This window comes from Manacus candei, unplaced genomic scaffold (assembly GCF_025592945.1).
Source record: "Manacus candei isolate 608988 ecotype Guabito, Panama unplaced genomic scaffold, ASM2559294v1 h1tg000024l, whole genome shotgun sequence".
NCBI lineage: Eukaryota > Metazoa > Chordata > Aves > Passeriformes > Pipridae > Manacus > Manacus candei.
The window spans coordinates 4,059,935-4,084,032 of NW_026138072.1; the positions used below are offsets into that span (position 1 = coordinate 4,059,935).

At 37.8% G+C, this 24,098-nt stretch overlaps 1 protein-coding gene across 3 annotated transcripts in view; it reads right to left on the reverse strand.

The window, feature by feature from the left end:
• The window catches only part of ANKRD31 (ankyrin repeat domain 31), a 62,674-nt gene that overhangs the window by 20,729 nt on the left and 17,847 nt on the right, over positions 1-24,098 (reverse strand). The window contains exons 9-19 of one of the 3 annotated variants that reach the window (XM_051788141.1): positions 23,575-23,696; positions 20,816-20,986; positions 17,798-17,940; positions 14,789-14,933; positions 9,051-9,152; positions 7,884-8,090; positions 6,953-7,095; positions 4,195-4,348; positions 3,669-3,751; positions 2,827-2,908; positions 648-744 (exon numbers count right to left, since the gene is read on the reverse strand). In XM_051788141.1, coding sequence (XP_051644101.1) covers positions 648-744; positions 2,827-2,908; positions 3,669-3,751; positions 4,195-4,348; positions 6,953-7,095; positions 7,884-8,090; positions 9,051-9,152; positions 14,789-14,933; positions 17,798-17,940; positions 20,816-20,986; positions 23,575-23,696 — 1,449 coding nt within the window. Of the gene's footprint in view, positions 1-647; positions 745-2,826; positions 2,909-3,668; positions 3,752-4,188; positions 4,349-6,952; positions 7,096-7,883; positions 8,091-9,050; positions 9,153-14,788; positions 14,934-17,797; positions 17,941-20,815; positions 20,987-23,574; positions 23,697-24,098 lie in introns of all 3 variants that reach the window. The other 2 variants (XM_051788142.1, XM_051788143.1) reach the window with 2 other exon arrangements.

Below are 24,098 nucleotides of genomic sequence, written 5' to 3' on the forward strand. Positions count from 1 at the left end.
AACAGGATGCTATATTCTTATCTCACCACATGACCGGCACTGAGGTAGTCCCTCTCAGAAGGAAGAAAAAAGAAGCCCTGTGAGAGCTAGAGTCATGAAGCTGACAATTCACACAGTCCACGCTCACACTAAGGTGAGCACTCCTATCCTACATTTGAGTTGTCCTCACAAAACATGAATGTCTGCACGCATGCTTCAAGCCATTTCTTTCAATGGCTTTTGTGGGCTCTTGGCTGAACACTCCTAATCTAGGGGTGCTAAAGAAACAAACCAGAGGCACAGACATTCCAAATAGTGTCTTGAGTTGCTACTACTTTCCCTCATGACACAGCTCAAAATTAATGTCTTTGTTCAATACCTCCATTTCTTAATTTCTTCTTAGGTATTTTTCCACACTTTTTGCATGTTCACTACTGAATTTCAATGCTCACTGTGTGCACAGCAACTGATTTGTATGTACTAGCTCAGCTGAAGTTCTTCTTTGATGTAAACGCTTACTGGAGGCAACTGAAACCAGTGTGGATCATGCTTCCACAAAATCTGAATGAAAACCACATAGATTTACTTTCATGCCACTCCTAAAAACTTCTAACACCACTTCTAGGAAGAACAGCTTCCTATCAATATAATCCCTCTATTCTACTTACCTGTATTTTTTAGCAAGGGCATCCCTCTCTGTTTTCTGGCTTGCAAGCAATTCATTCAAAGTATCTTGTATTTGAGACAGCCTTTGTATGTACACATCTGTTCAATAGTTTGAAATAATCAAAATTATGATGGCAATAAGCAGTAGAAAATAATTACAGTATTATCCTTTTTAATGTAGCAAATACATAGCCAGAGTATGAAGATATAGTTATAGCAGTACCTTATACTGTCATGCATACTGATAGCTCTTTACAACTGGATTACTTTGAATGAAATTCTTCAGAATTAAATGCAAGTTTAACTTAAAGAAAATAGTTTGTACTGGAAAATTTTGAAGTGCACGTACTTTGTCTAGATTAAAGAACTGCCCTATGGATGATAAGCACTGAAAATTTTGAAGTTCTTTGTGTTGCAAAGAGCTACCTACCATGACAATTATACTGAGGATACCTGCAGAAGTTACACAGAAGGTGCATAAAACTTTTATGTTTGAAGTATTATAAAATAGTTTAATGAACCAAGACTGTTCTAAGTTACACACAATGATAAAAGCATATCTATCAAGTTTTCACAGTTTCAAACCCATATTATAAACCAGAATGATAAATTGTCCCTTTTGGTTAGTTATATTCTTCTAAATTAAGAAGAACAAATATCAACTCCTCTTTATATACCTTATCTCTTAAGACATATAATATAAGGGAGGTCTAGAAGTCACAACCAGTGGATACCACCGGGATAATTTGCTAAACATGCTTAAAGTCTACAACAATCAGTGTAAGCTTTTCTTAATCATGAAAAACGAAATTATAGGATTAAAATTAGCATTTGTAAAATCCAAACTGGTTTTACAGCATCTACCAGATATTTACTTACTCAGTAATACATACATACTGCTCTTATTAAGGCAGCTTAATAGCGAATTTGAATCTGTTATTTACAGGAGGTTTCATGCACGCAAATACCTTGAGATTTTATTCTATGTTTTAAGTTTGTCAATGTACTTCCATGTTCTTGTTCAGTCTTGTGCCTCTTCAGTAGTAATGATTATGACTTAGTTTAAGATGTGCTATATTATTAATGCTTTTGCCAGTAGTGGTAACAGAGCACCATGTTCATTTCTCTCATACTCCTAAACAGGAGAAGTCTGACAATTCCTTTCGATCTTTTTATGAAATTGCACTTATCTCTGTCCATAGGTTCCTACTTATTGTATCATCTACCTGCTTGTCAAACATTTTTCAAGAAAACATACCTATTTTAATTAAGAGTTCATACATCACAAATTTGCTAAACTATAAATCTGCATACTTCCATATTTCACATTTCTTTTTAAAGGTAAAAATTTATTTGTAAATATAATTTGAAAGCTCCACCCTATATTCAGGAAAATAGATTTAAAAACAAACCCTTTCTTTCTGTCACGAATCCAGACTGTTTCATGGGCATGAGCTGCTCCAAAGTGAACAGCCCTGCCTAGATGGCAAAGGCAGCTGGGGAGAGAGGCCTTCGTCAAAGGCATTCCTACAGCAAGCTATGCCAACTTGAAGAGTCACGGCACAGACACAACAGACTCCAACTGCTTCACAGCAGCAGCACCATGATCTCCTAGGAAGTCACTGTCACTTAGTAAATTCTAGAGATTAAGCTGAACTGAGATTTGATAGCCTAAGACAAATTACACCTCTGGGCATCAGCATTTCTGAAACTGTCCATCATCCACAGTGTTTGCTTAAAGAATTCTCTTTTTTCTATCATAAATTATTTCAGGCTCCTGGAAGTCCTGCCACAGTAGACTGAAAATGCTGCATCTGCTACTTTACATACAGACATAGATGTTCTTGATCACGGAGAGGCTCATGTACTTGTAACTGAATAATGCTGCCAACAGTGGGCATTCTTATCTAATGATCCATTTTCATATATTCAGTTCACTTGAGATCTGTGCCTCCAAGTGGCATGCTTACCTTTTTTGTCAAAATATTCATTCCTATTTAAACTGGAAATACTTCAGGAAGTGCACTTACCTGAGAGATGCCATTAAAATCTTATTCTCTAAAGATATATTTTCCAGAGGAGATAATCAAAATATATTACATGCAATAACATTAAAAACAATTATATAACCAAAGATATCTACCCTCTAAAAAGAGGTGAAACACTTGAATTTATGTCTACCTGCATCTTTGGAAGTTGTCAGTTCATATATCAACAGTTCTTTCTGCTTCTTTTCTGTATCTTGTATGGCAGCAACAGACTTCTGTTAACGAACACAAAATTACATTAATAAGCAGAGCCAAGTGCACCATAAAAACAGGCCATGATACATGGCCTGCAGTTTAAATATTGGTGGACTCAAGTCACTCCAGGCAGGGAATTACTATGTGAAGGGAATGGGGCGCTGGTAAGACAGACATACATACTGTCAAGGGCTTGCTCTGCAAGGGGTTGTCACAGTCTGGTTTTACCTAGGCATTCAAACTAGTCCATACTCAGAGACCCACCTCTGAGCACACTGCAAGGATTAGACAGTGAAATTCAGCATGACAGCATCACCTAGGCAATGTAGATACAGCCTACAGATACCAGCAAGAGCTCTCCTGACAATCTGTGCAAAAATCTTCCTGGTTGTTTTACATTAAGATAAACGATTTCTAAATACCTTCATCATGAAGCCAATTCATTACTGTTTCAAAAAGAACCCTTTTGGAAACACGATGAAAAGCCTCAGGACTCATGACATTTTTTCTATTCATATAACCAGTAAGAAATATAAGTATTGAATACCTTTTGCACAATAAATGTAAGTGCACAGGAATCATTAAAAGAGCGAATAATAAACACACTTGTATATGTAAAACACAACTTACCTATTATAAACCTCTGCATGATGCTGTTTTTACATACATTTTAATGGATTAATTATTTACATTACATTTTTATATTATTCACTCAGCAAATGTCACTACGCACTACTACACTAGGAAGCAGTTTAACAAAACTCTGTTATCTATACTTACCATACTGTATTTCTCATGTTGTGGCTCCCAAGCTGCATCATCATTTTTACAGTAGTCAAAGCAACAATGTTCTGATTTCCTCTCTCCACAATTCAGAAAAAATAAATAAAATTTAATATGAACTTGCAGAAGCATAATAGGTTACAAAGATACAATGGTAGATCAAATAATAAAAAATATCTTGTATAAAAATGAAATCAAATTTAGGTACCATAAGGAAATAAGTCCTTAAAGTTAACACTTTGAAAACCACTTATTTCCCTTCCTGTGATGGGAAATATGGATAATAAGAAAATTTGAAGACCTGAATATTTTCTTAGACCTCATTCTCTCAAAAAAACCAAAACCCATTCATGTATCCTATTTTCTGTAAATAAATTAATATAATTCAATAGTTAACAGAGTTAAAAATATCAATAGCAGGCAATATGCAGCTCCACAAATCAGCACTATTTGAATGTACATTTTTTAATTAAGACTATGGGGTAATACTATAATTTACATTACAAAACCAACATACCAGTACCTTCAATTGTCAGAACGGGAAGTAGAGAGTCCATAGCACTGTAAGACTTCAGAAGTTCTTTCATTTCTTCATTACAAGCTTGATCCACAGCACTTTCCCCTGCTCCATTCCTCTCATAGGGATTCGCTCCATGTTGCAGTAGAATCCTGACTGCCTATTATGTATTTTTATTATTTGTATTGTGGTAATTCTTACTGTGGACAACTATGTGTGTTGTATCTAACATAAATCACAAATAACACACATACAAATAAGATACTCTAAAACCTGTTACATTTGCAATCCAAATTAAACAAACCAGATTAACTGGCTATTATCAATACAGACTTCCATCTTACATTTCTAATTTTTCTATTAAAATACATAAATAGTTCACAAATTGTCATTAAACCTATCACTTTTATGGTACTGTTATACAAAGCAATTACAAAACATCATATATCTAAATTAAAAGGAGCCGGTCAATTGAATTAAGACCAAAATGAGAAAAAGAAGTGGATTTTTTTCTATAATAGCAGTTTCGGTTTTCTGGTTACATGAACTGATAATTTTTTTCCTAATTCCAAATAACTTGCAAATCTGCTTAATTGTAAAATGTGGAAATGAGATTAGTGGCACCAGCAGAATCATCTATCCCCTAAAATTCAGATTATATGAAAGTGCTGATGAGGTCAGAGCTCAGATGTTAAAGAATTTTTGTATGTTTGATTTCCCCATTTTAGCATTTCTTCTTATTTCTTACACTCAGAGTACAGTTAAGTATGAGAAAGTATCAGAAAGACAATATTGTCTTGAAGTTCAGAATGTTCTCCATTGGTTTTCCCTTGCAATACTGAATTATAAGCTTATATGTTTGCAAGAACCCTAATAATAGTTTGGCACCAGGTCTGTGAATCATCCCCTTTGTTTGACTGTTTTTCACAGAAAAAGATAAATGTGATCAAACATGTTCCTCTGACAGATATAGAAGCAGTATGTTTGAGCCAATCTGGCATTATCTTCTTTACACTCAGTTCACCAGAACTCACTCTGCCAAAAGAACACTTTATTTATTTGTGTGCAGTGCTGGGCCCCACAATTTAAGAATGATGTGAAGGTCCTCGAATGTGCCTGGAGGAGGGCAACAAGACTGATGAGAGGGCTGGAAGCCATGTCCTGCGAGGAGCCAGTAAGGACTTTGGGCTTGTCTAGTTTGGAGAAAAGGAGGCGGAGGGACAACCTGAAGCTACAGCTTCCTGAGCAGGGGAAGTGGAAAGGGAGGTGTCCATCTCTTCTCCCTGGGATCCAGTGATAGGATGTGTGGGAATGGTTCACAGCTGTGCTAGGGCAGGTTTAGACTGGACATTAGGAAACATTTCTTTACTTTGAGAAATGGTCAAACACTGGAATGGGCTTCCTGGAGAGATGATCAATGCCCCAAGACTGGGGCATTTGGACAATGCCCTTAACAACATGCTTTGATTTCTGGTCAGCCCCAAAGAGATCAGGCACTTGGACGAGATGATCACCATAGGTCCCTTCCAACTGAAATAGTCTATTCTGTAGAACCATTTTTAAACAGCAGGGCTAGAGTCTTTACAAAAAAGAATTTTTTTACAATGGAGATGGTGAGACACTGAAACAGGTTGCCCAAAGAAGCTGTGGACACCTCATCCCTAGAAATGTTCAAAGTCGGGTAGGACAGGGCTTTGGGCAAGCTGAGCTAGTAAAAAACTGTTCCTGCCCATGGCAGGGGGCTTTGTGGCCATATACTCCTCTGCTTAAGCCATAACCACCATGGGCAGCTGTGGTGGTTGCATCCAGCTTACCTGGACTTTGGGGGATGAATGGCAATAAAGTAGCCAAAGACTGTCTGGAACAGTGACCCACGTGTCTTGCTGATATGCAAATATGACTGTAAGTAAATCATCTTACTCCATAAACAGTGGACAGCCCTGGGCTCTTCAAGCTCTCCTGCACAGCAGTGGTCTGCACACCAGGATCTCCCCTTGAGTAGGGACATCTCTCAAAGGTTGCTCCTCAAGACTGAGAGATTCCTTGCCACAACAGATTCTCAGTGATTAACTGTATGCTAAACTTTGATATGTTACCTAACTGATAGAAAGGATTGATTGTGCACACATAATCCTTTAGATACAAACTGCTGACTAAGTCTGAGACCAAGTCTGGATCTAGTCATCTGAGATGGAGTTTAGAAAGCAAGGGGGTCCTTTCTGGACATCATGACTCAACAGGAGGGTCCCCCTTCCGGTTCTGTTCCTGTCCTCTATGCAGTAAATAATCAAAGTATCTTGCCTCAAATCTTGTTAAACAACTGTCACATTTACCAGTGAACTTTGCTAACTCACTCTTTTCTATCAATAAAGTATATTGTTTCTTCTCTCTTACGTGTGAAATGCATCACTCCACTCTGCAGCATCACTCCTCCCTGCAGCAGGGTTGGACTAGACAATCAAACCAAGAATGCTCAATTTTAGTATTAAAAAGCCCAAACCTGGGAGAAAACCAAAAGAGGTTTCTGAATTTTTATGATCTGTCTGCTGTACTAAAAAAGGCAACTAACTGTACAGTTTCAACTGTCACTATTGAAAAATATTTCTTTCTCTAATTTGGATCACTTTAAAGAATCCTACTTTATTTCCTAAATGCAAATCTACACTCAAATTGTATTAATAACTTGAATGAAAAGAGGATTTTGCTCTGCTGACCCTCTGCTAGATATCAGCTTCAGGAAATCTTATGAAAAAGAAAAATGTACCTCCAAATAATTGCCAGAAACAGCATCGTGTATTGGTAAAACACCATCCAGACTTCTGCTGTTGACATCAGCACCTGCTTTCAGTAATTCTAAGATCACATCAGTAAATCCCCCATTGGAAGCTTCGTGAACTGGTGTCCAACCTAATAAAGGCAAGATGACACACAGCATGCATCTGATTTGGAAAGATCCATACAGATCGCTTAGTAGTGATTATACATTTTGCTGCATTTAAGATAAATCTTATACAAATAACCATCTTGAAAAGCCAAGGTCAACTATTTTCTGTGTAATTCAGTTTACCTCAGAGAAAAATGTAACCAATATTAAGCAGAAAATATACTGCTTTCTTTTCTACTACAGTACTAAAAATAATAAAAGAAACAAAACACTGGAGCAGAAAAACTCTAGAAATTCAGAAGCACAACATTAATAGTCTCATTTCTAATCTCACTACCATTGTATAATATTAAGTCTGCCAGGCATCTAGAATAGAATATAAGGCATTTTGAGAGTATGAAGACAGAAATATGTTATACATTTGGGCAGAGAAAAAAGAAAAGATAATCTTGTCATCTGGTTTTTGTCCTTATTTCTTAAGGAAATAATACCTGTCTGAGTGTGCTTCACACATATATATACATGTGTATGAGCATTATTTTTCTCACCAAACTTTCAAGTTCACTTTCTGTAAACATCTCTGAAAATGTGTTCTTCAGCAGAGAAGCAAGACCCTATTAATACCCCTGCTGAGAAAAGGTCTGCATTACTTCCATGCTGAGACACAAAATCCAGGTATTCACTGATTGTGCTTGCACTTGTTTAATGAATTCCTTTTCTCCTCACAATTTTAAGTCAAGAATCCATATTTATACTACAAATTATGTAAAATTGTATCATAAACAATCACAAAAAAGAGTAATTTTCAAACCTGCATAATCCTGTTCATTGACACAAATTCCAGATGATATCAGCGCCTTCACCAAGGACAAATCTCCTCTCTTAGCAGCAATATGCAGCTGAGTTTCCCCTTTTCCGTTTCTCTTCATTTTCTTCTTTTGTCCAGTTCTTGAATTACAGGTAGTGTGTACAATTACAGGTTCTTTTCTGGTAGATTCTAACAGCGTATTGGGTGTTCCTTAAGAAATTTTTGCACAAAGAACGTTTAATTATAAACAGAAAATTAAGCTTCATAACTCATTTGAATTACTGTAAATGTGTGCAATACTGTTGCTTTAATTAGTCAATAACATTAACTGACTACATCAAAAGGTTAAAAGGTAGTGTGTAAGAGCTCAGACAACAAACAGACCCCAAACAAAAGAATTTAAAGTGCAAATCTAGATGATTTAACAACAAATGTGGGATGAAACAAAAGTTAACAAGGTTAAAGTTCTATACTGTATAGAGGTAGGGAGTATGTTATGTTTCTTCATGGACTGCTTTCAAGCTACCAGGCGTGGCTGCTAAACACATAAACTACACACATAAATGTATTTAAGAAACCATATAAAACTATATCAGTTCCTAATTCTGTATCGGGAAAAGATAGATACGTGTGTATACAACCATACAGGGGTACACAGGCTATGTTCCCGTTAGAGCGGTTTGGGCAAGTCTTTCATTTCCTGCTTTACTATCGCCTATTTATATACAATCATAAGGGGATACCCAGGAGCAGCCCTTTGTCCTGCCCACTCTTTCAGGACGTAACAGAGCAAAGCAAACATATCCGGAACATGCCGAGCCTGAGCAATAGCAGCAGGTGAGCCAAAGACAAACAGACAAACAAACCAACCCACCATTCTGGCCCACGTACACATCCCAGGCTGGGGTGCTTATCAAGGCCCCAGCTTGGCTGGTATCCCAATCACTCTAAAGGAACCCCAGTATTCTCCCTGACCATATCCTTCCTCCACTGTGTTACCATGTATCTGCAGGTGCACTGCACACCTGTGATACTTCCTACAGGACTGCCCCTCTCTCCCTCCCGACAATCATAAGACCCCCATGGCCCACCTGATACTCCTCCCCTCTCTTTCCCACCCCGTTCCCCTGTACCCCCTCCCCCTTCCCCCCCAAACTTGAAACATCAAACCTCTGTGTGCTCCAAAGCTGCTCTTTCCTCCTCCACGGGTGTGCAGCAACTGCTGGCAAGGCTCCCCCGCTTTGTCTCTCCCCTCCTCTGCTGCGACTGCACCTTTAGCAAAGGCATATAGTGCTTTTGGAAAACTCCACAAAAGAGTATGGCATAATAAACACTTGAAGAAAAGCACCAAGATCAGTGTTTAGAAAGCCATAGTGCTATTGACTCTCTTATATGGCTCCGAATCATGGGTCATCTACCGCCAACACCTGCGTCTCCTAGAACACTTCCATCAACGCTGCCTCCGTACGATCCTAAACATCCACTGGTAAGACTATGTGACCAATACATCTGTTCTAGAGCAAGCAGCAGTCACAAGTATAGAAGCCATGTTGCTGAGAACACAGCTGCGCTGGGCAGGGCAGGGCACGTCTCCAGGATGAAGGACCACCGCCTCCATAAGATCTTGCTTTATGGTGAACTTGCCACCGGCTGCTGCATGAGAGGAGCCCCAAAGAGGAGATACAAGGACTCCCTGAAACAACATCTCAGCCTTGGCCATATTGATCAACATCACTGGTCTTCTCTGGCCTCCAATCGGGAGGCCTGGAGACACACCATCTGTAACGCTACTGTCTCCTTTGAGAACACACGCAGGATCACTCTCGAGGAGAAAAGGCAATGCAGAAAGAACCGTGTATTGCAGAATATATCATCTAAGGAGTCTTTCTGCTGTGCCTTTTGCAGTCGGATATGTCTGTCACATATGGGCTTCATAAGCCACCAGCGTGCCTGTAACAAATGTGGATAGAGCCTTCCCAAATCTTCGTTCACGAAGCCTAGCCATGAATTCTGAAACTAATTCAAATTATAAATTCAAATTGAAATACAAAGAAAAAACCAGATTACCAAAGTACTGATTATGCATGTAGAGTAAGGACAACCCCCTTCTCAAACTGCAACCAAAAAGACAAGGTATATAAATCTTCAAAAGCTCTATCATGCATGTCAGCTGTTTAAAAACTCCTGTACTTTTCATTTTAATATCATGCTATCAATATTTTCTTAAAAATTCACAGTGGTCTTTCTCTGTTCTCTTGAAAATCTGTAATTCATTCAAAAAACCTGAAAGTGTAAGGTTTAAAACGAGCATTTTGCATGCTCTTATTCAATGTCAATTATTCCTATGAACAATTAGTTGCTGCATCTTCCTCTTCTCATCAGACAAGCTGTTTTCTCAAATATGTGCGGTCAGCAGCATCCATTGGTATCAAACATCTTCCATGATTTGACAGCTGCCTTTCTTCAGGCTCCTCCTGCACTCTGGAAAATTTGCTTTTCCAATGTTTCCTTGAAGGTAAACTACTGACCTTGTCATCCAAGACTATTTGCAAGAACACGAAACGATATTAGAGACAGATATTCACTGAGGATAGATCCATACTAACTTTAAACCATCCTGTTCAGGCACTGCTCCAGCCAGACTATGGCAGCATGGAGCTCACTGTAGGCTTCAAACTTGTCTGAAAGCATTCAGGTAGTCCTCTTTGCACTGTGGGTGCTTGGCCCACACTGTATTGGCAAACAGAAAAGCTCAAGAGTTCATTTTTAAAATGAAAACTGAGATTCTAGAGCACACAGAGCCATCACATTATTAAAATACTTCTCCAATTTGAGACCTACTTTTCCATAAGATAATGTATTGTGTTTTGTCTAAAAGCTTCTGGGTCTGAACTCCCAAAGCAATCATCTGCTTTCTGGTTCTTCCTTTTCTTTCCCTTTGATTCATGGGAGAATGTCCAAGGGACTGTTTACAGACATTTAAGAAAAAAAAGGCACACAACAGCCCATTACGCTAATGACCCTTAGCAATACTGGCAGCCAGTGAACAGAAATAATTGCAGAGTTTTCCAGTTAAACTGCCATGCACAACAGTTTGCTTCACGGCTGTTAGGAAACATTTGCAAAAGCATAATGGGACACTGGTATGTGAATCAAAATACTGGTTCTCTGTTGGATGCACTGCCAGGTGGGTCATGAGCAGGAAAGATCCAGATCTTGGCAAAAACAAAGTCCACTCAGCACAGTATAAAGATAAAATGAAGAGATTACAGTAACCAGCAATCAGGCTAGATCAGGCTGACACACCTCAACAACTTCAACTTTGTGCTTAAAAAAGACATTTGAATACCTCAACATTGGTCTAAGAGCAAGGTTGAACTGTAAGAAAAGAAGCAAACTGTTTGTACCTTCCTTCCGTATAAGCACATTAGGAATGTTGGGAGCCTAGTAAGTGACCGACTGTAGATGACAGCAGCTCTGCATCATTTCAGAAGAAAAATTTTTATTCAAGAATAGAATAATATAAGGAAGAGCAGTGGGAGGTAGGAACAATCAGATGACATACTGTGGCCAGTTAATGAAGAAAAGGCATAAGAGAGCAAAAATCTGAAAACTCCAAAAGTAAGAAAACATTATCCCATCTTCCCTTTTTTCCTACTGCAATCTGAATGTCATTGTCCTGGACCCCAAACTTATTAAGGCCTTCAACTGTACAATATACCTTCTTGCACCGCCTCTCAAATGGCAACACTCTCCTGGTACAAAGGGAATAATTAAATTTTATCTGAACAAAATATTACCTGAAGAATCTCTTTTGAGGAAAAAAGCAGCCTGGGAAATGCTATTTCAATGGAGACCAAAATATAAGACACACATTCAGAATAAAGTTTTTTAAAATCATAATTTTATATATAGGAGACAAAAAATAGAAATAAAAAAAATACAAAACTGTATTAATGCACACAGACCTTATTATAAAGGATCAGCAGAAACATAAGAGCTACAGAAAAGAACATCTATAGAAAAAGGAAACATTTCTACGTTCAGTGTTTGTTCTCCCAGTAATTAGCATGGGTGATGACATGTATTAGCTATGCCATGGATTTTTTTCCAGCATGATTTAAAAAGACATTCCTACAGCAGGAAGAACAAAATTTAGAAACAGGAAAGATAAGCACTGACACTACCAAGAACTGGAAAGCAGTAAGTAACAAGAAGCATCTACTCCTTTCCTTCTCCCTTCAGCTTCCAAAGGAGAACACACACTTGCAGTCCAGAAACTCAAGAGAGCAGGGATTTAAGAAGGGTTGAAAATAAGCAACCACCTGAGACAGGAAGAGGGAAGAGTGTTCTGTACCATTGAAGGCAGAAGACAAGAAGACTCTGACTATCATAGAGAAAAGGATCAGCAGGAACTTCAAACAGTTTCTTGAGTGTTTTTTGTCATGTCTAACAGGACACTGCAGAGATTGGCTGATGGCCCCTTAACTTTTAAGACTAGTGAGCATCCAGACAAAACTGAAGTCCCCAAACAGAAGGAGAGTACTCATCAAACAGAAGTAAAAAATGTGCATGTTGATGGTATCTGAGCAGATGTATTTGTCCATATTGTGTGTGCATTTATGGGGGCTGGGTGTATATTTGTTATATTATTACATAACCATGCTCTTATATACACTGGTTTTAAAGAATTTAATGCACATAGGAGCATGAATCCCATTGCCTTACAAAATATACTTGATGCTAGCATTCATTTACTCATTCAAAGGCAACCAAGGTTTGACCAATAAACCCCAGCAACGCATAACTGCAGTTCAGAGAAAAAACTTAAATTTTTTGCTGCACACACTCGGAAAAAAAAAATCAAATGCTATATCCACACACATATGCATTCACACATGCTTCTATAAACCTATATAAATATATATGTAAATCCACCTTTTCCTATGTATGTATATGCATACATTTATACTGACACAGTAGTTATTTGAAAGAGAAATTTTCAAAGAGCTGAAAACAGTTCTAAATTAAAAAAATTGAAGAAAAAATGTCAGCAGAAAAATATTAATAACAGCTAGGAAGTATTTCACAACATATCTCACACTCAAGATGAAAAGCTGCAGTGATTCAAAAACTAACCTAGCTTAGGAAGGGAAATACAAAGCAATAAAAATGAGAAATTAAAAAAATGGAAACGAATAGTAACAAGTATAAATAAGGAGTTGTAGAAAACTGATGTGGAAAACAAAAGAACACAAGGAAATAGTCACAGACAGCTGAAGTCCTAAGAATGTGCCATTTTAAAAACCTATCAAAAACCTAGAAAAAATAATTCCCTAAGTTTTATTTGAAAGACAGAAAGAAACAAAAATTGAAAAGAGATCATCGTTTACTTTACATATAGAACATGCTGTTACATATGTATAACTTGTCTACAATATTGTGTGTAATAGTACTTACCACATTTAGCTTTCTAGAAAAATTTTCAAGCCATAAGGGTTTTATTTGAAACTAAAACATAACAATATATAAAATATTTATAAAAATACTGGAGTCTAATCTTTGTGGCAAACAGCACCTTGCACAAACCAGAAATGGTGAGAGTAAAGAGTGACATTGTACCTCCAATTTTTTTGAAGATTAGTGACCTAAATGATTCTTTTTGAAACTTAAGAGGAACCCCTGGCTCTTCTCTGTAACACTCCAAGTGTGATTCAGGGTACTCAAGAAGTCTCAGAGCAGCAGGCTGAGGGTGCTCACTAGCACCCCATCCACCTAACTTGCATATATCACCCAATGGCTTGTCATGGGCAATTCTGATATTGTCCCAGTCCCTCTTCAAGTACGGTTTTGAGCTCTGTCAATGAGCCCCACCAGCTTAAGAGCAAAGACCCTCTTCTTTCTCTGAGAAAGGTGAATGCCATCTGACACCAGCAGGCCTGGTGACATGTAAACCATCCCATTACTGAAAAACCCAGAACTGTGGCAGTGACATCAGCTATGGAGCCATGTTTTAACAGACTGGCTTTGTCTGTTTCTTCCAGTGTCGCGGCTCACAACTGGGAGAGTGGAAAAAATTTATCTGTGCACCAGATTCCCCTACCAACTATCCCAAGGTCCTGAAGTCTCTTTTGATTCTCCCTGGACTATGCATTGTGGCTTTACTGCCACCCACATGGAAAAGCAATAATGGATAATAATCCAAGGGATGGGGACTCCTTCAAGACTTAAACATGCCACAGCTCACACTGGCCAATGGGTGTCCAACAGTCTTAATTCTAGCTCTAATCAAGGCTTATCTTGTGACACATCTTTGTACTTGCTTCTGATCAAACAGCCTTTTCTGAACCTTCTTCTCAACTTAGTTCCCAAGACTGTACAAGACCCAACTTCTTCCTTAGCCATAATCACTAACTCTAACTCAACTATTTCCTTACAAACTCACTAGCTGTTACCTACATCCAGCCCAAACAGTAGCAGTTAAGGCTTGGCAACTCATAAGATCTAGACCTAATCCTAGATTCACCACTTTTTATCCTATGGATCCTTTACAATTCAGACTATATGCCAGTTTAAAACCAAATTTTATCCCTAGCTCTAAACCATACCTCACCCATCAGCAAATCAAGCCATGTCCCATCTTCCATTTAGACAGACAATGACTACTGTGCTTCACATCTTCATTTCAAATTTAAAGGTAACTCCAGCCGAAGAAACAGCTGGACATCATTATCATTTATACTTCATCAATGTACAGCAACTGTGGAAGGTAAGGAGTGCTCACTGCTACTCAGGCATCAGACACTGAAGTCCATAGAATTACTAGCAGTAATTAAGGAAACAGTTTAACAGATGGTCTGAATTTCTCCATTTGGTGGTGATGCTATGACAGAATAATTCTTTCCTACCTGATACTGAATATCCCCTGGATTTTTCCACATAACGGGTAAGAAGTTTCCTCATAGATGGGTCAGAAGCTTCTTCTAATGCACACCTTCCCATTTTATTTTTTAATAAGGGATCAGCTCCATACCAAAGTAGTAAGTTCACCATCTAAAAAAAAAAAGTTTTTTAGATCATATCTCTTCTGGCAGTATTTTCTATACTCCTTACATAGGCTTCTCTCTCTTGTACTTGACAACAGGAGCAACTAAAATCAAATTTCTCTATATTCTAGTTCAAATACCCTAAGCATTCCCCTAGATAAGGCATTATCCTATCATCTTATTATTTTCATTTTTATAAATTGTTCCAGTTGCCATTAAGCCAAGGTCTCCAAAAATACAGGGTAGGATTCATGGCCCCATAGCTCTTAACTGGTAGAAAATAACAGGGTATCAGCCAGCTTATCCATTTAGGACATCACAGAACACGTGGAGTTGGAAGGCTCCACAAGGATCGAATCCAATGCTCAGCCCTGCACAGGACCATTCCCAAGACTCACACCATGTGCCTGAGAGTATTATCCAAGTGCTTCTTGAACTCTGTCAGGCTTGCTGCTGTGACCACTTCCCTGGACAACCTGTTCCAGGGCCCAACCACCTGCTGGGTGAAGAACCTTCTTCTAATATCCAACCTAAACCTCCCTTGACACAACTTCCAGCCATTCCCTCAGGTCCTGTCACTGGTCACCACAGAGAAGAGATCAGTGCCTGCCCCTCCTCTTCCTCTCACAAGGAAGTTGTAAACTGAAATGAGGTCTCCCCTCAGTCTCCTCTTCTCCAGGCTGAGCACACCAAGTGACCTCAGCTGCTCCTCAAGGCCCTTCACCATCCTCGCTGCCCTCCTCTGGACACTCTCTAAGAGCTCAGTATCTTTCTTATACTGTGGTGCCCAAAACTGCACACAATATTTATTCAAGGTGAGGTGGCCCCAGCGCAGAGCAGAGCGGGACAATCCCCTCCCTTGACCAGCTGGTGATGCTTTGCCTGATGGCCCCCAGGACACGGTTGGCCCTCCTGGTTGCCAGGGCACTGCTGATATCTACTTCAGGAGAAAAGACATTTTGATCTAGATGTGTCGATTGTGACTCCTGTGACTGCAGAGGGGAGCTTTGACAGCTCTTTCAGATATGCAAGATATATCTGATCAAATGAAACCCATTCTGATGGTCTTATTACCAATATTATGATTTTTGTACAAATATAAAGCCTGATTTTGTTCTTATTCAAGAAATGAGCTTTTTAGCAAAATGTTCAGCCAAGCTTTGCAGGCATGGGACATGGGAAATTTACAATCTGGTTGTTTCATTTCTGTGGGTAACCCTGCAATCTTATTCCACCACTAGTGTGATTTTACTTGTACCTCTGCTTTTGTCCCTTCAGCATGTTATAATTTCAGACTGACCTTGACTCACATCCTCCACCCATGTGTTCGAGTCCCTCATTATTTCTAACCAGACTGCTAATGAGAAAATTGTTAGTGACATTTTCTCAATTCATACATGCTCCTAACAATAGAGTAAAATAAAATGGGGTCAATCAAGAGCAAACCTCTGGATTTTTTCAACCAGTAATGTTGAGAACTCTTCTTCCACAACTGTGATCATACACACTTGCATGCTCTCCCCCTTAACTGTACCAAAAAATCTTTCCTATACTTACCATTTTTCCTGAAATAAATTAATTTGGCATATTGCAGGCACAGAAAGGAATAAACTAGTAGATAAAAGGCATGTTTCCAATCTACAGTAATAACTTCATGCAGCTTTGAAAAAAACAGCTTCAAATACTATATTACCAAAAGTCTGAACCACCATCACTATCACTGTTTTGTTGCTAGTCAGAAACAACAAAAACTAAGTCTGACAGATCACTGCAGCAAGACAATTTTACTGATAGTGAGCAGAGACTGAGTAAATACAGCATCACCAGGTAGCACCATTCCCTCTGGACATACCAGCTTGTATAACTCTAACTCAGCTCTGTGCTGAATGATCTTGGTGTGCCTCAAGTGACCTAGTTGAAATGACTGTTCTTCCAATATCATTCTAGTTGATGGCCCCTCAATATTACTTGCAGAGATGTAGAGTTCTTCATGCATAACCATGGACATGGTGTGTCAGGTACAGTCACAGAACACAGAAATATTTCATGAACCCACAACAGTCTGTGATGCACAAGTTGAAAACCGTTCCTGGGGCTCTCAAGTCTCAGAAAAAATTATTAGCTGGAAGTCCACCCTTCCTCTTTGCTCCAGGGAGATTTGTGAGGAAACAGAATAAATCTCATCTCAGTTGCGTAAAGAGCAAATATTTAGGGGCAAAACACCCCACAAAAAAATACTTAAAAGATCTTGGAAATCAATAACTATTAGGCAGCAAACGTGCACTTCTAGAGAAAGAAACTGCAAGCAGATAAAAGGGACACGTAGAACTCCTACATAAATTTGGGTCACCCTAGAAATATGCACAGACATGCCAGCTGGAGGCAAGCACTGCCAAACTGAAAGAGGATCCACAATTCAGACACAGGTTTATGAAACCACAACACTTGGCAACAAATCTTACAATTATTTCACATTCGCTATTCAGTTAACTTTCAGTTTTAAGACCATACAAAATATAAAGCTATGCCTTCATAACCCTCCATGCTACGTGTTAAAACAGGGTGTGCATGGCTGTGGCAGCGTGCCATACATGTGTGATTATAAAATCATGTATTAAACAGTAGTAAATCTATTCCTCAGTAGTACACTCTCCCCAACAGTTAGAAAAACAATTAATTTCTCCTTCAGGAAAAATCCTGTAAAGCATGGAATGGTTTGAACAGAAATCAAGCAGGAAGGACTTGCAAGCTCCTGAATTTGCCTATAATCTGAAAAGATCAGCCACATGCAAAAACATTATGTGACCTTCTGGACTCAACAACAATAATTTGTATTACTAAATCATAATTTGTGTTCAATTTGGAATATACCTCATAATGGCCTTCTTTAACTGCATCTTGCAACGGTGTTATTTGTTCCTTTTCTGCAGCATTAACATCAGCACCTGCTTTCAAAAGCAGATTTGCTATCCCATAAAAGCCTTCCACACTTGCTATATGCAGTGCAGTCAAGCCTATGAAAAAGAAAAGCATGTATTTCACATTTGCGTAAAAAAAATTCTAAAAATTTATGTCAGTTTTAGGTTGCCTATTTGATAAAGATTTCAGAGAGTATACTGAAAAGGTACAAACTGATGCATTACGGTAAGTTGTATGAAGAAATATTTATGAAAAAGTCACAAGGGTTGGGAGATCTCTTGCTTTTTCACAAAATTTGCACCTACTGAAGAAGCAGACGCTGCTGTAACAACATTAGTTTTAGATTTGGTAGTTCTGTTACGAAATGAGAGAATTATTTGACCCATATCTTGGTAACTTCTCCTGGAACAAAACATATATGCTGTTTTAAGAACAACATAGTTTTTCATGGCACTCTTATTTATATAGCTATGCTGAAGAAGGTCAGTAAGAAGAAGTTACAAAAATAAAGACGTGAACTATTACCAAACAGAAATGTTTTTTAAGACTACCCAAGAATAATTTGAGTGTCCAAATAAATTAAAATTCTGGACTGAAATTCCATCTTCATTCCTAGCTATATGGAATAAGCTTCACAACAGAATTCTACTCTGTGGAAGAGGTGTTGAGGAAAAACGTGAAATATAAGCCTTTGAACTGAGTTTAGCATAGCCATGCATCAGCTCCTTAAACATGTAGGGTGAGAGAAACAAGGGAAAAACAGAGAGGATTTTCCACTTCCTATCTTCCAACTCTCAAATCAACATGCCCTCCAGAAGACCATTTTGATCAACAGTCTTACTCTTCAACAATCTTCCATTATCAGAAGGTTGTTGTCGGGGCCTAATTCACATACTAAATATGTGAATTAATAAGGCTTAATGAAACTGTTCTGCTACCATAGAGCAAAATTATCTCAATTTCACTGGAGAGAGAAATTCTCAAGGCTCTCTTATACACAGCTGAACCCAGAATATTGTATATTCCTACAAATTGTGTTTATTATGAAATCTGTTAAGGGGAGAAATAAAAGGTTCACTTAAGGGAATGTATTAATTTTTCCCTCAGTAAAATGTATCCTCTATCTGATACAATAATAAGGCCCCAAAAAACTGCACCTACAATACATTCAATTAATAATTCTTAGGGATTAGCAACATGAGGCAAGGATGCTGTGCATGCTCCAGACCAAGAAGAAACACAAGTTTCACTGCAACTGTTTTTCAGATCCCTTGAGACACTGTGAATCAAGACTCAAACTAAGAGCACAAGACAGCATTTCTAACATGCTGTTCATATCCTACATGCTGATGTCCAGGAAATAAAAAGGAGAAAAAAAACCCCAAACTAAACAACAGAAGATCACAAGAACTCAGCAAAGTACTGAAGCAGAATATCGTAGCACAGGAATAAGGAAAAATACTAGGCTAAAATATAGATAATCACTGGTGAGATGCTTTAAAGGAAGAGAACAGGTACAGAGGCAGAATATAATTCGGAACAATGACTCCCAAAGAGATCAAGATGAAAGTGCATGTCAAAATGGCACAGGTCTGGCAACTACTTCTTTCTGACTATACCTGCCTCATAAAAAAAAATAAAAAAAAAAAGAAGCATGGCCAGGTTAACCTCTCATCTCTTCAAGGAGTACAACTAAAAGATACTTTGTGCAGCTGTGCTGTTTTTGCACTAAAAACCCAGCAACTAGAGCCTGGGGAATGAAGAAATCGTGGCCTGGCAAAATATTAAAAAGGCAGAAAAAGGAAGCAAATGTGACAGCAAAAACTAGAAGCAGTGCACTTTGGTATACTTGACTACTGTGGCTGCACTATCAGCACTTCTCTGTCGTCAGCATGGGGCTTTGAACCCCACCAACAAAATATTTTTTCACCTGCCTCTAGCACAAGTTAATATATATTATGAGTCACTCTGTTAGCTCAAACATCTGTACTCCAAAAGTCTGAAATCTGCTGTTGACCAAATCTATCTCCCAGTATATTCCAGAAGACAGATAATTTTTAACTTAATTTTGGACTGTTATGTGCCTGCATTATGCAATAGCCTATAACTGCAGAATGTGACTTTTTTCCTTTCCCACAGAACAGTTGTGAAATCCTAGCCACTAGCATGGTATGAAAACACTCTAAGAATTGAAGTTTTCTACCAAATGAGCCAGTTGTCTGAAACAATCTTCTCTTTTGTTGTGGAAGTTTATCAGATATTAAGGGAGGAGATGGGGAAGTGCAAATAAGGAACAGTCTTATATTTGAAAAAAACAAGTGATACTTAAGGTGCAAAGCCTTTGACACAGAGTATCACACATGAAACTGGATAAGGTGAATTGCTTCAAACAAAACATTAATAGCTGGCCACTATTTGTCATTCCCTTTTTTTTCACACCCAAGATGAAAGAAAAATGGAAAATACCAAGTAGTCACAACTTTCTTAGAAAGTCAGGACAGTGCCGAATTATAAAACTACAAGTTCCCTTAAGATCTAATGGGCAAAATCAAAGTCCCTGAAAAATTAAACTGAAGAATCTACATCTTGGTGTCTCAAGTTGGTCAGTGAAGCTGGCAAAAATAACCCCAACTTTCAAACCCATGAAGTTGATTATTTAATTAGGGACTGCTTTGTGATAAGCAGGCACAGAACTGTTGAATTAAGGCTAAGTAAACCTAATTGCATCACTATGTAATTTTTAAAGTGCTTACTTTTCCCTCCAAATTTTCGTTTCTCATATAGTTTTATAAGTAGATCTACGTATTTTACTATGAACAAGTACCAAGTGAAACCAATAAAAATATAGTAATCTACTGACCAGTAACAAACCTACAGTCTTGTACACTGCACAAACTTATAATATATGCTTTTATTAGTTACAAGTGAATACTTCATTGAAAATAGTATTTTAATACAACTGCAACTTACCAGAATAATCCTGAGCATTTACATTTCCACCAGCTTTTATGATCTTACGTACAAGGTCTACATCTTGATGAGTAACAGCTCTATGCAGTAAATTCTCACCATACACGTTCCTCCTGTGGATTGCTGAAAGTGTAAGAGGGCGAGCCAGACCCTTACCAAAGGCTTCTCGTTCTGAAAAATAATGTTAAAAGCTCTGCTGCACAGAAAAATACCTCTTCTCTCTTATTTTGGCACTTTGTATTACAGTTGGTAAATGATCTTTCTGAAGAAACAAATGCTCATTCAATCTAGTAGAAATGAGTATCTCAAAAAACACATCACCAGTTAAATAATAATACCATTCAATAAAAGATGCCATAGGGAATTCCATAACAAAAATGCAATTGAAATGCAACACACAGAAATATGACTTTGTAAAGGTATGTTAACTTTAGACTTCTTCCTTTCTAATGACATTTTTGCAAAGTCCATTGCTTCCCAAAGGATGATAAAACTGCTATTCTGCAATACAAATCATTGTAAGGAGACCATCTCAATAACTAAGTCAGTTATTCAATAATTTAACTTTTAAGAAAACTCAAATTTATCAACCATTATTTTGTAACAATTTTTCTTTTAAACCTCTGCTTTGTGAGGAAGTTTTTACATTCGGATAGTGATTGAGATTAGCTCCCTCAGACTACCTTTTCCCATTACTTCACAACCAGCTCAGCCTTTTCTGCAAGGAGTAAAAGGTGAATATGAGGCCTAAATGTGAAAAAAATAAAATGTAAAAGATACTATCTTTAATTTTTAGTTTACTATTTTACAAAACAAATGCTATCTCCCATTATGCACTCATCACAGTTTTCATCTTGGCTGAAATTATTTCCAATACATAGATGAGCTCTTCTGTACTTCACTAGCAGTGCCATCCCAGCATCCCTTGAAACTGTGCTGAAGAGCATCCTGGCTACTGCATCTGATGAAAAACAGAGAGGGAAGAAAGAAGGGAAGAAGAACAGCAGAACTGCCTGCAGGAAAACACAGTACATGGCCTAGGCCATTATTTCATCTACTAATGAAAACGCTTGGGACAGCAGGCTACATACACTGCTCCTCTCCACAGGCTGTAGCAAGTGTGTCTCACTGGCCCTAAAACTCTGCCCAGGTGTCAGAAATAGACCTTAAAAATCGTAGTTCTTCTAGAGCTGTAACTCACGCAGTCTGATGTCTCTGTTTTGTGCATGGTGATATACTTTGAGCTCAGACTAATTCTCAAACTTCTTAAGTTCTTGAGTCTATGTAGATTTTTGGAATCTAACAGATATGGGTTTATTCGGGACCTTCCCTCAGTTGAGCACATGGACAGTCCCTCTCATCTACCTGCCCAGCCTTGCAAGACCTTAAGCATTTCAGATATGCAGTCACTAGTCAAAGCTGGTCTAAACTAGCCAAGCAGTTCAGGAGGGATTAAACTGCATAGATATACACAGAACAAGGCGCAGTTTTATGCTGTAATTTACCTGATTCAACTTCCTCCTTTAAGAGGACCTATTTCCCATCACTTCCACCTTGCCTTCCCTAGTGCCTTCCATGTGCCTGACCTTGTGCCAGCCCTAATGAAACTTATCATCGGGCTGTTTTCTCAGAGAATTACCAAACTAAGATGACTCATGGGCTCTTGATTGCTAGGTCTGGCACAAAAAGGAGATAAACTTCTACACTGGTTTAACGCAAAGCTACCTCTACAGGCATTGCAACTCTTTCCGCAGAAATCATGCTAAAGAACCAACAGCCTATTTATTGAGCAGAAACTAGTAAGTCAGTTTGAAATAGAGGAGTAACTACTCATTCAACTTTAAGTCTCATCAACATAGTGCTTCTATCCTGAATACTTAAAATCCTGCAAAAGAGAAGGTTTGTTAATTGGAGGCAGAATTCTTCACGTTTTGTAACATCTATAATGTAGCTGTTACAGTTCAAATACTTCCAAACTTTGTAAGATGTTTAAATTACTATAGATTCATGAATAAATCCCAACTAAGCGACCTTTTAAAAAAAATCCAAAAAACGCCACAAAAAACAACTTTTAAGATCCCAATCTTAAAGGTGCTGGAGTGAGGACATAAGTAAGGAGATTCTTTATCATCCTACAAAATTCCTCAGTGAGGTAAAGAACTTGTCTGTATGTATCTTCAAAGGATGAAAAATAGTAATCTTTCTGTCTGACAAAGCACATTACAAAGAAAAATACTTTACAAGATGCTCTGTAACTGTGGTAGTGAAGGTCCTATAATCCTGTAGACAAGATAACAACAACAGGCATTCAAAATAGAATAAACTGTTTTGTAGAGGCCAATTCTTGCAGATGGCAGAGCCCTGAGAACGAAGTTGCACACAGAATACTAAATGACAAAAGGATATATAAGTGCGTGTCGTTTATATACTTTTTCACTCTGCATGAAAACATTTCTCTTCTTGTCAGAATACACTGTAATTTTTTTTCATATAAAACACTGTGATAAAAACTGCATCCTGAAAAACTCATGATTCTTAAGGAGTTTATGCAAACAAGTCAACTGTTAGGTTGCTAATATGAAGGTTTTCAGAAGTGAGGGAAATTATCAATAATTTTAATTATTAAAATCAATGTTTCTACCACCTTTTAGATAGAAATTCATGCCACAATATATTGGTAAGGTTATTAATTGTATTTGATTCGTATAGTTGTTGAAATAATAAAATAATCTGTATGATAACAGCATAGAATATCTTACTCCGTTTGTTGTCAATTCTCTTGCTCCTCCGATTAGCTTCTGTATACTCATCCAGAATTATTTCTTGCCATATTCTGGTTTCTAGATTCTGCTTGTCTTTAGAAGTAGATTTCTGAATTTTACTGACAAGAGATTTGCTTAGAATCAACAAAATTATTCTCTATATAAAACAATGTTGACAGTAGAGGTAATAATATGAATGTATCTGATTTTAAAAGGAAGTAACAGCATGCAAGTACACAGGCTAACTTAGGTAGTACTTAATAAAGAGTAAATCAGAGGAGAAACGAACTTCCAGATCTTTTAATAAAAGGTAAAACCTTTACTTTTTGATCATTTTAAACTCATTCACGTGAGAAATGAGTATTTTATATGCATTGTATTTATTACATTAATATTTTTAAAAAATTAAGAATATTATGCATTAAGTTCTCATACTCAAAATCCTTGAGTTTGTTTCATGTTATACTGCCACTGTGAGACATTCTCTGCTGAGTCTCTTCAAGTATTTTATGAGAGGAAAC